We start from the raw sequence: 17,500 nt of genomic DNA on the forward strand, positions 1-17,500 counted from the left end.
TAAGTATAAATTTTCAAAATTATAAAAAATTTGTAAACTTTACATTTCTTTGTAAATTAATCTCTGTCAATTATACTATTAATAAAAATTTATGTAATTAAAGGACCAAACAAATGATTGCTGAGGGCCAGATGCAGCCAGCAAGCTTTGTTGTGGCCACCCCTGAACTAATCAAAAATAATATAAAACATTACTTGGAGCATTGCAATCAACACAATTGTTATTTCCAGGTAGTCTTTGTACTTCAGAAATGATACCTTGTGTTAACTAAAAATAAAAATTTAAAATTTAAAAAAAAAAAATCCTTTCTTTAAATATAACTATTTCAATTTTGATATAATTTTGACATAATGCGGTAGTGGTGTAATGGTAGAATGCTCGCTTCATAAGCAAGAAGTTCCGAGTTCGATTCCCGCCACGTCCCTGGTAGTACTGCGCTCAACTTGTTTCTCCGCGCAGCGGTCTTGTTCGTCAAGGTTCATGTTTCGGAGTTATAGAGTTGAGAGAGGGTTAAAACCACAAGTAGCCTCCTTGTCTGTAGTGGCCTTCTCAGCCTTGGGGAGGTGAATTACAAAAAAAAAAAAATAATAACGAACTTATAAAATGAATGAAAATTTAAAAGAATGAAAGTAAAAAAAATTTTTAATAATTTTTAAAAAGCAAAAATACTTTTTATGATTTTCTTAGTTAATTAAGAAAATGTAACTTGAAAATGACAAAATTTATAAATTTTTAAAAATTACAAATAAATATATAAAAAAATGTATTAAATAAGATATTTAGTAATTGTACTAATATGTTTACATCTGGTTTTTAAAAAAATTTATATTTATACTTATTTTTGTAATTTTTTTTTTAGACATTTGTATTTATTTGTTAGAGTATTAAAAAAAAAAAGTTATACAAAAAAATGCTGCTATTGTTATTTTTGAATAAAAAAAATGTTAAAATCACATTAAACAAATTTAAAAAATTTATTAGATTTAATTAGAATTAATTAAATTTAGAGATTGAGAACTTACAAAAAAAAAATTGTCATCTTCGCTTTATTTATTTCTTAATGTTATTTCACCTCCTCAAGGCCACAAAGGCCACTACACTTGAGGAGGCTACTTTAATTGTGGTTACAATCCTATCCCAACTCTATTACTCCAAAACACGAACCTTGACCAAAAAGCAACCCCAGCAGAGAAACAAGTTAAGCGCGGTAATACCAGGGGCGTGGTGGGGATCAAACTCGGAACTCCTCGCTTATGAGGCGAGCACTCTAGCACTACACCACTACCGCTAAATTTTCAACTATCTTCAAAAATTGTTTGAAGAATATAAAAAAAAACTAAGTTGTAAGTGAATTTAAACACAAGGTGTTTAAAATTGCATTCATATTTATTTAATATAATAATTTTCTAAACAATAAAGTAAAATAATAAAATAACGACTTGTTACTAAAAACTTAACAGACAAAAACCTTAATCGAGAAAAGATTACATTCAACCATAGTCAAAATTAAAAGTATCCGCTTCACAATGGTAAGTCTGTCCAATCTAACAGCTATTTATCACAGAATTATCACAGAATCATCACAGAATTTTTGTTGTGCACAAAAATGAACACGCTAGCACAATTAATATTACAGAATGTTGATAAGCAACTTCAGGAAAACTGATCTATATCAGTTAAATGTCATATACACATAGAAACAGTAAAAGTCAACTTTAACTGTTTCTACTCTTTGGACAACAAATATACCAGGACTACCTAACCTATCAGCAACAATATCTTGCTTACCAGCAGCAACCATATCTCGCTTACCAGCAATATTTACACTCAAAGCAATTAGATTTACAGCATTAAAAAATATGAGACAAATATGCAAAAATTCAAATAAAAATTTTAAACTCTGTGTTAAATTATATTAGCAAGTCTAATTAAGTCTAACAAAAGTTCATATTAAAAAAAAATTTAATTAATTTAGAACAAATTTGTTCCAAAAAAAAGCAGCAACTGATTGGAATAATCTACCAGTTAAAATCATTTCGTAGATTAATCCAATTATTTTTCTTTGATTATTTAAAGTAAATTGTTTCTACAGTCATTGATTCAACTTTAACCATTGAATTTAATTTCTTTTTAATTTATGACTTTACAGCAAAAATAACAATAATAATCATACACACACATATATGATAAAAATAATAAAGATTATTTTCATAAATAAGAATATATTTTTATATATAAACATATATATGTATATATATATAAAACTATAACATATATATATATATATATATATAAAACTATAACATATATATATATATCTATATCTATATCTATATCTATATCTATATATATATATATATATATATATATATATATATATATATATATATATATATATATATATATATATATATATATATATATATATATATATATATATATATATATATATAACTATAACATCAAAAATATATATACCAATATACATTAAAAAAATACCTCCTTTAAACTGCTAACTGGTTCTTTTGACTAAATAAAAATAAGAATTTTGAATTTAATTAAAAAAAAAACAAAGTTAAAGTTAAATTTTATTTTTATCATATATATCTTATATTACTTTATATATATATATTATAGTATATTACATGAATTTTGTTATATATCATCATTGTATACAAATAATTACATTACCAGGGTGTCCACTCTGAAAAACTAGAAAAGGCTACTTTTAAAAAACATGCTGAAAAACTGGAAAATGTATGTTTTGAGCATCATTAAATCAATGATACTCAAAACATACATTTTTCAGTTTTTCTAGTTTTTCAAGCAGAGTGAACACCCTTATTATAATAAACCCACAACTTTTTGTGCTGCTTATGGCAGCACAGAAAGTACAACTTTGACAACTATTACATAATATAAATTTAAAATAATATAATTATAATATAATTGTAAAGAAAAAATTAAAACAAAATAACAACAAAATGTCGTATTTATGGTTAGTAATTTAAAACCAAAGTCTAGTTGTCATAAAATCATCTGCAACCATTCATAATTACACTCTAGTTGTCTTAAAAACAACCCTAATCTTTCATAATTACACTCTAGTTGTCCTACAAACAATCCCAACTTTTTATAATGCAGCTAGATATAACCACTATAAAAATAAATGTTTTCCTTATATATATATAACTATTATTTTTCTATTTGAATTAGTAACCAACAAGCAAAAATTCAGTAAAAGAAACAGCAACCAACAGAAACCAGCAAGAATACAGTAAAATAACCAGTAACCAAATAAGAGACCAACCAAAAAACAAATCAAGTTTTTATTTTTTTATACATTTGATTGCATTTAATTTGTTTTAAATACTTGCATAAGTACTCAACATAAACTCATTTAATTTGTTTTAAAAACTTCTTGCTTAAGTACCATTATAAACTCATTTTTGTAACTTCTTATAGAGAATATAGACAATTTAAAAAAAAAAACTCGATTTTATTGTGTATTCGTAAAAAAAATTTTGTAAATTTTAATTGTGAATTCAATCAAAATGTCATCAAAACATTTGATGACATTTTGATTGAATTAAACTTTTATTTTTTTTTAACTGACATTAAAACTCAATAACTCACTAAAGATTCATCGCCTTCCCCAAATGCTTTGTGAAGTGCTTCTTCACGAGCATTGCTTAGAACTGATATCCATCTAAAGAGTAATTTAAAAAATTTGAACATCATTTAAAAAAAAAAAACTAAATGTAAAAATTAGCAAATAAATATAAAATGAACAAGCAAAAATTGCCTGAATAAAATTAAAAAAACTAAAAATAAAGTTGAATGAATAAAAACTTTTGAATGAATAAAAAATTGAATTAATTTTATACAATTTTCTATTTTATACTAGTTTTTATAAATTTACACAAAATATAAGTATGCTATTAGAAAAAATATATATTATAATAAAAAAGTTATTACGCATCATAATCAGCTTCATCCTCTGCTTGAAAAAGATATGTGCGGTTATCTAAAAAAAATCTTATTTTAAACAAAAACCTTACAACAATTTTTTTATACTATCTTATTTTTTTACTATTCTCCTATATTGTTTGTACATGCACATAAAAATGAATATATTTTTTTGTTAAATATATATTTAACACTCCTAAAGTTCAGTCAACATTTTGTGGCTATACTTTACCAACATTAAACAAAATATGTCAATAATCCACAACTATAAACACCAGAAAAGTACAAGTTATTTTCCAAATCTTTTATTTTTTATTAAAGGTGAGTTGGTTCTGTAAGAAAGTAATGAAATCTACAGAGATACAGATGTTCCTTTTATTTAAATGTAATTTGTTGAACTGCACATGATTAAACTTGTTCAGCTGTGTTCAAAGATATAACTATATAACTATATAAAGATATAAACAACTTTTTATAGGTTTTGTCAACATGTTATACCAATAGGAAAAAATAAAAACACTCAGGCCATTTATACAAGCAAACTCCTAATATAACATCAGTGCTAGATGTGTTTGAAGTGATTTGTCTAATTGCGCATAGAGCATTAGCACTACAAACCCTGAAGGCTGAAACTAGTCAGCAACAACTTATGTGAGTCAACCTACTCATAGTTTAGATAATTTTATTTTGGGGTGCTTGTCTTATTTCATAATTTTCATATTTTAAATATGCTATCTTTTTTATGAAGGTTATACGAAAATATCTTGAAATGGCATAAAAAAATCCAAGCCTAAAAAAACATATTAATTAATTTGAACAAATATAATTTCTGAAATCGAGATATAATCAACTTATAAAAGGATTTTCAGAAATAAAATGACACCAAAAAATTTGTTGCTTGTACATTCTTTTTGATATTTGCCAGCACAAATTTTTTAATAAAAAGCCATAAAACTGAGCAGTTTTGCAAGTCATTACATCTGTGATACCTATTTTGAAATTCACAATACTTACTTGAATCATGGCTTTACTTTGATAACCTTAACACAAACACAGGTTTATAATAATCTGATACAAGGTTTATTAAGGTATATTTTACATAAAATGAAGTATTTAATATAAGATAATTTTAATAAAGTCAAATCAGCCGCAGATGAATTAACCATTGGTAGGGCCGGCCCAAAGAAATGCGGGGCCCAGTGCAAGATAACTTTCCAAGGCCTTAATATTATTGTAGTACATATATGTACATATATATGATTTTTTACACATATTATTTACATGTGCACTATATTTTAGTACACGTTGAACAATGGCACTAAAAATAATACAATTATAAGTCACTAAAAATATTTAAATAAACTAACATTTCAGTCATCAAAATTTTCTTTAACAAATCAAATAACAAAAAATAGAATTATATTGCAAAAATATAGATATATTTAATACAAAGAATTCCAAATTTATCTCCTTGCGTGCTTTATGGCAAATTCCGAGATGATATCATCATAACTTAGTTTTTTGGCTATTTCTAATTCTATAGACAAAATTGCTAATGAAGTAAATCTTTCTTGGCTTATGGTACCTCAAATAATTTTTTATTAACTTTAATCTTGAAAAAGATCTTTCTACTGAAGCGACTGTAATTGTTAAAGTTAGTATAATTTTAAGCGCAGTAATGAAATTTAGATATAACTCAAATAGATTAATAAATAATGCAGCATTTGTAATATTCTGAAGTTGGACGGCAAAACTTGACAATAGATTTTGATTTCATTACATAAATCAATCACATCAATATTATCTTGCAATGTCATATATAAATCTATACAATATTTTAGAAGTTCATCTTTACTCATGTTTTTAATATTATCCGAACTATATAAAAAACCATACAATGTTACATGTTTTTTATAAGGTTTAAAAATAAAAGATATTTACTTCATTCAATATGGCATACCAAATTACCACTCTTAATATAAATTCAAAAGAACAAAGTTAATTTCTGATTGCTTCGGATCTTATTTTTACATCTCTGGTATGTTCAAGTAGGTGCTTTAAAACTAGGGAAAATTGTGGTATTTGAAATCTTACAGATTTCACGCTTTCCAGACAGCATTCCCATCTTGTTTCAAATATCTACTCTATATAAGTTTATGAAATCTATTATTTATTTGTCTATTTTCTATAATTCAGGTGGCCTATGGTAATCTTTTTCAACAACCTAGACATATCTGCTGCAAATGCTTTTGCAATTTTCATTTTGTTTTCAGACAAGATTCCCATGTTGTTCAAAGTTTAAAAAATAGAACATTTTTTATCATAAAATATAAAAATAGAATTTTTTTTTTATTTATTTATAAAAAAGAATACTTTTAGTCGAAAATTATAAAAATAGAACATTTTTATCATAAATTATAAAATTAGAACACTTTTAGAGGAATGCCAAAAAGCTTGTTTTTTAATCAAAAATATAAGATTTCTTTTTATTCTATTGTATATGAAATACAAAGTTATTCAATTGTATATGAAATACAATATGGTTCAAAAAACATATACAGTATGGATGCGTTAAACATTATTGTTACTTGGTTATAATATATATGTTTTTCATATAAACTGAAAAAATATGCCAACTTTGTAATGCCTGATTTTAAATGCGAATGCAATGGACCTTTCGAAGCGCAGGGCTTTGTGCAACTGCACCGATTGCGCCGCCCTACAGCTGGCTCTGACCATTGGTTAAGTAAAAAAAGTTACCCATAATTTAAGCAAGTTTGAGTTAAATGTTTTCACCATAGCATAAAACACCAAAGAATAAATAAGTACTTATAATAACTTAACTAATAATAACTTTTTCACAAATGGAAAAATTATGAATTAAGTTATAAATTAAACATATATGTTTATGACTAAATCTCAAATTTAACTAATTATATATATATAATAAGTTAAATTTGAGATTTAAGTCATTTTGTGATTATTTTACTTTCACAATATATTTACAGGGGTTTTTTCATTTTCCATGTTTTACTTTGTCGCCATCTACAGAATTTTTTTTTTGTCATACAAATTAAGTGCTTAGCATTTCCATAATATGTGTCAACATCTTAAAAGTAAGAAGTAAACAATTTTCAATTTTATTCGATAACAGAACATTTTGTATGACCACATAGCTTTTTTGTTGCTTAAAACATTTTATACAAAAATATTTGTATATGTTAATAAAATATACAATATATATTAATACATATTGGTGTAAATATAAAGTTTATTATTTTCAAAGGTATTTATTTCTACTTTTATTTTCAGAAACAATTTTTTAGTTAGTTCCAAATATTATAGATTTGAATAACAAAAAAGCATAAATAAAAAAATTAAATAATCTTAAACAAAACTAAAGAGAAAATCCATTTAGCTAAATAACCAGTTTAAATGTTCAATATATTGCTACGCATGTTTTAAAAAGTGTTTTATTATAATTACACAGGTCTCTAGATGTGAAATAAAGATGTCACAGACATACAACATATTTCAAACATGTGATTTAGCAGATTCAAAAACTTTAATAAAAGCTAACCTTTGCCTCAAGAGAAACAAAATTATATAAAAATTTCAAAAATAATAACCATTTTTAAATATTAAAAAAAAATAACTTAACTTGACCTAAAGTAAATTTAATAATAAACAAACATTTAATAAATTCTCATATTTTAATTTATATTTTTTATAAAAATTTAAATCAAATTATGAAAAATAAATTGCTTATAATAACAATGTAGATAATTAACATATAATAGTAACAATGACACTTATTATAATGATGTTACTTACGAGCCATTAGAGCAAATGTTAACTTCTTTTCTTTCTCTTGCAGTGGCTATAAAAAAATTTATGAAATGAAAAAATTAAAGTTATATAAGTTTATATAAATATTGTATATAACTTTATAAGTACGGAAATATATTGATGGGTCAATTCTAAAACATTGTTGTCCATTTTAGACAGTTGTGGGAATAATAATTTTAAAATTAAAAAATTAAAAGTTTAAACTTGTATACAAACTCAAATATTTAAATACATATTATAATTGTTTCAATGTATTTTTTCAACATATTCCATATAATATGGTAGATGATAGAGGGTGCAGAGATCAACATTTCAACATTCTTAACTCAATATAGCCCAAATTTGGACAAACAATATTTCAGAATTAACCCACTGATATATATATTTTTTTGTAATTCACCTCCCCAAGGCCGAGAAGGCCACTACAGATGAGGAGGCTACTTGTGGTTATAACCCTCACTCAACTCTATAACTCCGAAACATGAACCTTGATGAACAAGGTCGCTGCACGGAGAAACAAGTTAAACGCGGTACAACCAGGAACGTAGTGGGAATTGAACTCGGAACCTCTCACTTATGAAGTGAGCGCTCTACTACTACACCACTACCATATATATAAAGGTTAATAATTAAAAAAGTCCACAAACAAACAAAAAACAAAAAATAGTTAAATCTAGACAGTTTTTAAAAAAATTCACATTCAATAACCAAGAGGAGACTTAAAGAGAAGTATGAAGTAGAGAGAAACTTAAAGTTAAAGAAAAGAATGAAGTAGAGAGAAACTTAAAGTTAAAGAAAAGAATGAAGTAGAGAGAAACTTAAAGTTAAAGAAAAGAATGAATAGAGAGAAACTTAAAGTTAAAGAGAAGAATGAAGTAGAGAGAAACTTAAAGTTAAAGAGAAGAATGAAGTAGAGAGAAACTTAAAGTTAAAGAGAAGAATGAAGTAGAGAGAAACTTAAAGTTAAAGAAAAGAATGAAGTAGAGAGAAACTTAAAGTTAAAGAGAAGAATGAAGTAGAGAGAAACTTAAAGTTAAAGAAAAGAATGAAGTAGAGAGAAACTTAAAGTTAAAGAAAAGAATGAAGTAGAGAGAAACTTAAAGTTAAAGAGAAGAATGAAGTAGAGAGAAACTTAAAGTTAAAGAAAAGAATGAAGTAGAGAGAAACTTAAAGTTAAAGAAAAGAATGAAGTAGAGCAATAACCCTTGCCTATACGCATTAGAACCATTGTTTATGTCTAAGGAAAAACCTTAATTGCTTATTAGAGGTCAAAATATACTTTCTGTGGTTAATGATAAATCTGCACAAAATATGTTTAAAAGCTTTTTAAAGAGCAGAAGTAATATCTTCTGTAAATAATTGTATCATTATTTTAGACGTTCAGTGAATTGATTTCCATTGATCAGATGTTTGCATTTAATTAGTCAATTGAAAAAAAGACAGAGTGATGCAGAGATTTTTAGGTGAGCCTGGTGCAGGTAAGCAAATTTTAGTAGAATTGAAGACATGTGTCTTATTTCTACAAAAATCTCTATAAATTAGTTTCTTTATTCGACGATTTAGTATTTATACTAATTATATACAATTTCCACAAAGCAATCATACATTTAAACCCTCAAATAAATTGTCTGCTTGAAAAAATTCAATTTTACCATTAACCTTTTAAAACAGACCCCACCCATTGTGTTGCTAGCGGACATTATAAGCATCAAATGACACATTGAGATCCATTACTGTCAATTTAAACAATTAATTATATATATATCAGAGGTATACACTTAGACTTTTGGCCGGTTGCCAGAAGGGCGACTGAAAGAAACCGGTTTGTTAATTTTGGTCGCCTGCCGACTTTTTGAATTGCTCGTTGCTATGTTTTTATTCTAAAAATTTTCAGCGGATTTCTTACATATTCTAGTCATTTTTCATTATAGGGCTAAGTGTAGACTAAAAATAATTTGCTTAAATAAAAGTAATATTGTAAACTGTTGATAACATTAACTTTTCTACTTTCAGTTATAAACATAATGGTGTATATATCATGCCGGTATATACGCCATTAGTTTTTTCTCTTGAATTGAGTGCTTATTTTATCAAAAAAATATGCGCACTTTTTTACAACAACAAAGTATAAACAAATATAAAAAAACAATTTACAAAAACCTTTTGCTTTTAATGCGTTGTAATTGTTAGGATCTTATTTGTTACAGGAATTTAAAAATTATTGATATTTTGAAAGTATTTTATAGTACCGTGTTGTAATTAAATTTAATTTTAAATCTCAATTAGATTCAATTAAGATTCAATTAATAATTTTTTTTAAAACAATTTTTAAAAAAATTATTAATTGAATCTAAATTGGTTATTTGAAAAAGATTATATTTCCTTATAATTTATATTTTAAAACAATCTTATACTTAACATATTCTTTTGTTTATTTATCACAATTTATTTATTTTTTTAATTGTTAGGTATTTAATGTAGTATTTTTAATAAAGATTATAAACAATTTATAAATAGATTTTTATCAGTTAACAATGAGATACTTGTAAACGTAAATTATGTTCATAAATGTATTAAGTCAAAAGAACTTTACACGATATTGAACTAATAAGAAACAAAAAATACATTTGAGAAAAGAATTCTCATAAACAAAAGCACTTCTCCCTTTTTAAAAGAAAAAAAAAGATTTTAATTTTCTTTCTCTTATAATAACCTATGATAATCTTTGATGGAGAGACTTATATTTTACGTGTAAATTAGTTAGCGGATGATTAAAAAAAAAGCTTCAACAAAAGTTGCACAACTATTTTGCATTCATTCGAAATTCTGAATCAATGTCTCGTAAACAATGTTAAAAGATTTAAAATTTAAATATTCAAAAAAATTTTTTTTGCCTAACTGAACGCTTTCGATGTTTATATTTTACAAAGAAAATTTTGCTTAACTTAATGCTTTTGACATTTAGGAAAAAAGAGAGCTGTGTAATGCTTCTTAACCCGTCAAAAAATTTCTTTTGCCAAATTTAGTTCCACTACTTTATCTCTAAATCCTTAGATAAAATTTGTAATAAAATAAAAATAAATGTGTATATATATATATAATTTAAAATACTTTCAACTTTCTATTTTTGTTTAACCAAGCTAAAACTTTAGGTAACATTTTATTAGACAATAAATCAAAGCATTTAACAAGAGATAAAAATATTTTAGGAGACAACAATTAAAATATAAACTAATTAAAATAATATTTTAATAAACAACAAATCAAAACATGTTTATTGATTTAAATTGAATTCAATCAATTTTATTGACTTAAATATTGATTTATTTATGAAAATAAATATTTTAGATTCTTTTTTGATGGAGTGCTAGTAAACATTGCTCTTTTTAATTGTTCCTTTAATTAAATAATTCCTTCATATTTTTGTAAATAATTGGATGTCAGCTAAAACATAACAATTTTAAGAGAAAGGAGAAAAGCTTTAATTCAAAGAAAAATGAGAAATCAAATTATGAGTAAAAGTCACCACATTCCATAGTACTCGGTTCGAAGCCACCACATCCTGAAATACTGAGAAAGTTTAACTTATCTCAGTTTTTCAGGATGTGGTGAAAAAATGAGTTGATGTTGATGATAGTGACAACAACGATGATGATGATGATGATGATGATGATGATGATGATGATGATGATGATGATGATGATGATGATGATGATGATGATGATGACAATGACAATGACAATGATGATGATGATGATGATGATGATGATGATGATGATGATGATGATGATGATGATGATGATGATGATGATGATGATGATGATGATGATGATGATGATGATGATGGATTATCATCACACTCTATGATTACATTGTTCATATATCATACTAGTAAAATACATCAAACAGTTCTATTATTACATTTGAGTTTTCTTCATAACTTTTTAAATACCAAAATCAATTTTATTATAAATTTACAATACATGCAATTAATTCTTAATTATTATAACCATTTCAACTTTAATTATTGATTAAAAGTTAGTTAAAAACATACCTTGACTTGAGAAGTGAGAAGATTTAATGCTGTGGTTGGTGCGCTTTGCTGTAAAATAACAATTATAAATACTTATAATAAATATTACAAACAAGCAAAATAAACATTAAAATAGTTGACATTTGACGTTAAATAAAAAACATGATGTGCATCATGTATTTTTTACTTTATCATGTGCTAAAGTAAATTGGCCATCTTTAATTACACAATAACGCTTTTGCCATTGCTTTCGAACTCTATAAATAAATTTTATAACTTTATAAATAATATTTATCTTATAAACATTTATTTTTCCTTTCTATTCTAATTAAAGGTTATTATTAATTATTATAACACTTAATTTTTTAAAAAGATTACAAAATTTATGAAAAGTTTATTTTTAAATAGTATATAACAAATGTTTTAAAATTACTAAAAAAATCTCAATACTTAACTATTACAGTTATTAAACAACCAATTAAAATTGTAACTTTATGGTAGTTTTAAAATGTTTGTATCATTTTTTTATGAGACTAATTTTGTAACCAAAAATTTTTTTACTAATGCTGTATTTTAAGTGTTCTTTTTTTAAAATTTTTTTAAGTTATTTAAGTCGGGAGTTAGCAGTATTAAAAAAACCAGCCCAGATTTGACGAAAGTACTCCATACAAGAATGAATAAGAGATTTATGATAAAGCTAGTTATGTAGAAGTACGGCAGAGGTATGGTAGTAGAGGTATTTTAAAGGATAGTAGAGGTATGGTAGAGGTATGTTAGAAAATGGAATCAGGAGTAAGAAAATGAAAAATAAAATGAAGAGAGACAACTTTAGCAGATGCTAACTTTGCAATATATTGAAAAGATGGTTTCCATGAGAACCACAGATGGTTTCCATGAGAGGACCGTAATGAAAGATAATCCAAAACAGTAGAGAACTTAGTAAAAGTGTTGCCATTCATTAATCTTTAGAAAACAACAATATTGCAAAAAACATTAGCAATAAATAATTGAGTTTTGCTAGGTTAAAAATTACAAGCCAAGCCACCTGCAAATCCCAAAATTTTACAAAGAAGAGATCACAACTAGAAGCCTAATCTAAGTGATAAAAAAGTGATAACTTTTTGTCAAGAACTAAATATAAATTAAAGGCAAACAGAACCACATAAAGGTAAGATTATCAGGAAGTTAATTAATATAGATCATGAACAACACAAACCCTAGAATGGAACCTTGTTGTATCACAGAAATTATTGAAAATGAAGAAGAGTGTTGTCAGTCAAGGACAATTTTAACACTGCGATTTGAAAGAAATGATTTTATGATTTTAAAAACTTTCCCAGACACACCAAGTCAACTGAAGAACATGGCAATCGAAATCCTTATCAATTGTCATAAATTAAGTTGTTAAGACTCAAGATGAGATATTAGAAGTTTGTTAATTAAAGACTCAAAATTCTTTTTAATAATAGAAAGAAGACTGATTGGAGGATAATGAGGTAATGGTCATAGTGCTCTCTAGAGTTTCAAAAATTGGAACTGCAGATACAATTTTCCAGCAGGAGAAAAAAAAGATTTAAAAGATTTAAAACTAAACAGTTTAGAGAAAAGAGTCCTGGAGAACACTTTTTGTAAGACAATGACAGTAATATTGTCTGGATCACAAGCAGTAGGAGAATTTAAGAGACAAATAACTTTAGCAAATGTCTGATGTCTAACTATTGATTAAGCTCTATCTCTGGGATGACAGGAAGAGTTTAGCCTCAGGTTGTAGATTAGATTTAGGAGACAAATTAAACTTGGTACTTTTGGCCTTGTTATCAAATCTGAACGTAAGTGATTAGGGTTGCCTAGGAGACTAATCACAAATTATCTAAATAAAAGATTGAGAAGAACAAAAACTTTGAGTTGAAGAGCCAGTAAGGTGAGTGGTACTAGGGTTGAGGCATTCGCAAAAAAAAAGTACATAAAAAAAACAACAGAGTATACCATCAAGATTTCAACAGAAATCTGAATAGAATACTCTAACAATTATACAAAACCATTGTCACCATGTGAAAAGTTACTTCAAAGACCATGAATATTTATATGAGATACATATTAGCTGTTTTAATGGTTTTAATGGGAGTTTTAACATAATATTTTTTATGTTTTAAAAATACTTTATTACTTTTAGGCACTGTAAACATGTTTAAAAGTTTATTTGTCAACTCAACCATAGATAGCACAACCTAAATAACAACTTATACAGTTGCCTTGGTCTTGCTAATATACCTAAAGTTGTAACAAAGGGATCCTCATCTGTCTACACACACATTTGTGCGTGTGTATATTTATATATAATATATATATATATATATATATATATATATATATATATATATATATATATACACATGCACATTTTTCAGTTTAAAAAAATATGATTAGCATATATATCTTATAGATTTCTTTTTGAGAGATAACTGTGTTAAAAAAACTACTAACCCTTCACTTCTCTTAGATAGATATCCATATTTTTCTCCACCATAATTCTTATCCCCTTGATGTCCATGAAGTTTATAATTTTGATTAGTTTTTTTTTCTCCCTAGCATAATGAAATAAAATAAAGCAAAGAGTTAAAACAAAACTTGTGCTTAGTTATTTTGTACTTAGTTACTAGTTTTACTTTTCAATGCATATACGTCATACATATAAAATTGCTTTAATTTTCAGGTAGGTATTTTTTAGTCTAATTTAGTTTTATTCAAAATTTGTTCAAAAAAGTCTTTATATTCATGTAAATAAAAAAATGTTTCATATTTTACATTCATTTATTTTCATTGACATTTATAAAAAAATTTTCAATTTAGTTTTTGGTTTTGTCATTTATCATTTATAAACTTAACCAAATGTAATTGATTGAATTTACATAAGACTATTTCTAATTAATTTAAAAAAAAAAAAATCTAACTTCAAGTATAACAAAAAATCCAATTTCATATTTTTATTTAAATAACATTTTTGAAAAAAAATTAGCCAGAAAAATAGGAAAACTCCATTGCTGAATGCATTTTCTGCCACATCCAAGAAGAGTCACCTTTTTTACATATGTTGTTACAAACTATTTTTCTGTCACACCAAATTCTTTAGCATTATTAATTTCCTTTGACATATGACTAGTTTGATGTTACATGTTTTTATTTTCAGTAAAATGAAACATCTCTTATCTTATGCTATAATCAAAAGAATGACACATTTTAAAAGAATTGGCTACATGCGGTAAAATACAAAATAGGAGAAAACAGAAAACAAATACAGACTTCATAAAAAAGTCTATTTGGCATACTTTTCTATTTAACTTTCAGATCAAGGCAAGCTTAAATCTAAAATATCCTCAAATGTATTTAAAACCAGTGTAAAACATTTGCACTAAAGGAAACACATTTCAAAAAATATAATGAGACTTTGAACTTATCAATATATTGACTTAAAGTGTGCCTCAAAGTGATTTCATCACTTGTGCCTCAAAGTGATGAAATCACTTTGAGGCACAAGCCAATTTATCATTATAACCTTTTTAAAATTGAGTGTTAGAGAGTATGTTTCTGATAACTAAAGACTATTCGTTAGTGGCTCTAAACAGAGCCTAAAACTATTCTGCTGCACAACACTAACATTCACGCAACAGTACCTATCACCTATATTCTATTTAGAAATTTGCAAAAAATATTTTTTTGCCTGCTTTTGATAGTAAACAATAAGTTTTTATTAATCTATGGTTTAGTAAAAATAGTTTGCAGTATCCACAATTTGGAAAGAGTCAACTGATCACCTAAACAAGTGTTACTTTTGCATGGTCAACGCTAATGATTGCAAGAAAGACAAAGACTTTAAAGACTGGTGCAGAACTACTTGCATCCAGATTAAAGAAATGGAAACTTTTGCAACTAACTGTGAAAACCACAAAGTACCAAACAAGACATAAATTTAAGCACAATTTAATTTTGATTTCAAGTAATTTCAGTAAACTTAATTTCAAGTCATTTCAGTAAATTTAATATCAAATTATTTTACATCTATATTTATTTTATTTTAACTACATGTCATGTTTTAGCAAACATGCAAATCTTTGCAACTTGCAAATTCAGTTCATCCTTCTGATTTACTACTTGTTGTCGTAGTAGCAAATTTAGAAATGGATTTTTGTTGTTGCATCGCCATTGCAGTTGACTGAACCATTGACAATTAAGAAGAATCACTAAAGCATTTTCAACCATTTTGTTGCTTATCTTTAGACTAGTTAAACTTATTTAATGCTGCAGATGTAGATGATGGCCTTGACTCTGAAACTGATATATCGTCAAATACATCAGTGGAATCATTAGCGCTTCCTTTTTTTTTTCTCAGCATTTATTCAAATGGGTCTCAACTCTGTTTTTTAAACTATGCTTTCTTTGCAATAATAGCAAATAAATGTAAATTGTAGTTTTTACATGTTAATAGTTCCATTTTTTTTGTACTAATGGGATAAGCTGAAACACACTACCTGTAGCTTATCTCCACTATCTGTAGCTTATCTCCGCTACCTTTATAGCTGAAAAAAAGCTAAAGTGATTTTCAGAATTAGCATGCAACAAAATATGATATGAAATTAAACTTTCATAAAAATTTGTTGCCTAGTGTAAATAATTTAAATTTATAAAAAACCATATTTCAATTTAATTCATAAACTTAATTTCTGTAAATGAATAGCTTTTGGATTTCTATTTTTTTTTTTTTTCTGACTTTACAAACTACAGACTAATGTTTACTAACTACAAAGTAAAATAAATTAATTACTGATTGCTTACTAACTACAAAAAAAAAGAAGCTGTACTGACTACTATTTGTAACTGATTTTAACTTTTGAATGACTTGAATACTTTACTTTCATAAACGTAATATGTTACATCGTAAGCAAGCATAAAGAGTATATTTTCTATATATTTTATATTTTTATTTTCTATATTCTTAACTTCTTGCAGTTTTGTTTGCTAGAAAACCATGTAAAATATTGGTGTTCTTTGAAATTCTTTTTTGACTTGCAAATATCCTAATTCATACAGTCAAGGAGTAGTAATGAACAAGGTATTGGCTAAAGAAGTAATCTTGTTTTCATTCTATAATTATTTCTTAACTATTTTAATAAAATCTAAAAGTCCCAGGTAAATATGAAAAATACAACAGAAAAATCATACCTCCTTGGTACTGTTTGAATCCAGCTGAAGAAGAACCTTTAATTGATTTTTTATTTCTAATAATTCTTTCCTTTCTTCATCTTTTTCTAATCTTAACTAAAAATAAAAATGTCATCTGTTTGAATTTTTTTTTACTTTTTTTATTTGTTCCTGTTAATTAAACTTCATAATGATAACATTATAATTACAATATTTTTTTATTTTTTTTTATTTTTTTAAATTTTTTATTTAAGGTGCCCCAAGAAGTCTTACCGGTCATATCACAGAGCAAAGCGTAAGAGCATTTGAAAGGAAATTCACGCCTCTTTAGTTTCTGAGGCAAGTGTGCTAACCACTGTGCGATGGCTGCATTTTCAATAAAATTTAAAAGTAACTATTTAATTAAAACCAACTTTTTCTTAAATAATAGCAAATTTTTTTTCTATTTAAAGC

The 17,500-nt window shown here is 25.7% G+C and overlaps 1 protein-coding gene across 1 annotated transcript in view; it reads right to left on the reverse strand.

The window, feature by feature from the left end:
- The window catches only part of LOC101239380 (arf-GAP with SH3 domain, ANK repeat and PH domain-containing protein 1), a 70,171-nt gene that overhangs the window by 25,973 nt on the left and 26,698 nt on the right, over positions 1–17,500 (reverse strand). Inside the window, exons 12-20 of the mRNA XM_065796345.1 lie at positions 17,069–17,164; positions 14,336–14,436; positions 12,039–12,108; positions 11,873–11,920; positions 7,804–7,849; positions 3,979–4,027; positions 3,637–3,709; positions 2,500–2,529; positions 195–267 (exon numbers count right to left, since the gene is read on the reverse strand). Coding sequence (XP_065652417.1) covers positions 195–267; positions 2,500–2,529; positions 3,637–3,709; positions 3,979–4,027; positions 7,804–7,849; positions 11,873–11,920; positions 12,039–12,108; positions 14,336–14,436; positions 17,069–17,164 — 586 coding nt within the window. The remainder of the gene's footprint in view (positions 1–194; positions 268–2,499; positions 2,530–3,636; positions 3,710–3,978; positions 4,028–7,803; positions 7,850–11,872; positions 11,921–12,038; positions 12,109–14,335; positions 14,437–17,068; positions 17,165–17,500) is intronic.

This window comes from Hydra vulgaris, chromosome 04 (genome assembly GCF_038396675.1).
Source record: "Hydra vulgaris chromosome 04, alternate assembly HydraT2T_AEP".
In the NCBI taxonomy this organism is placed as follows: domain Eukaryota; kingdom Metazoa; phylum Cnidaria; class Hydrozoa; order Anthoathecata; family Hydridae; genus Hydra; species Hydra vulgaris.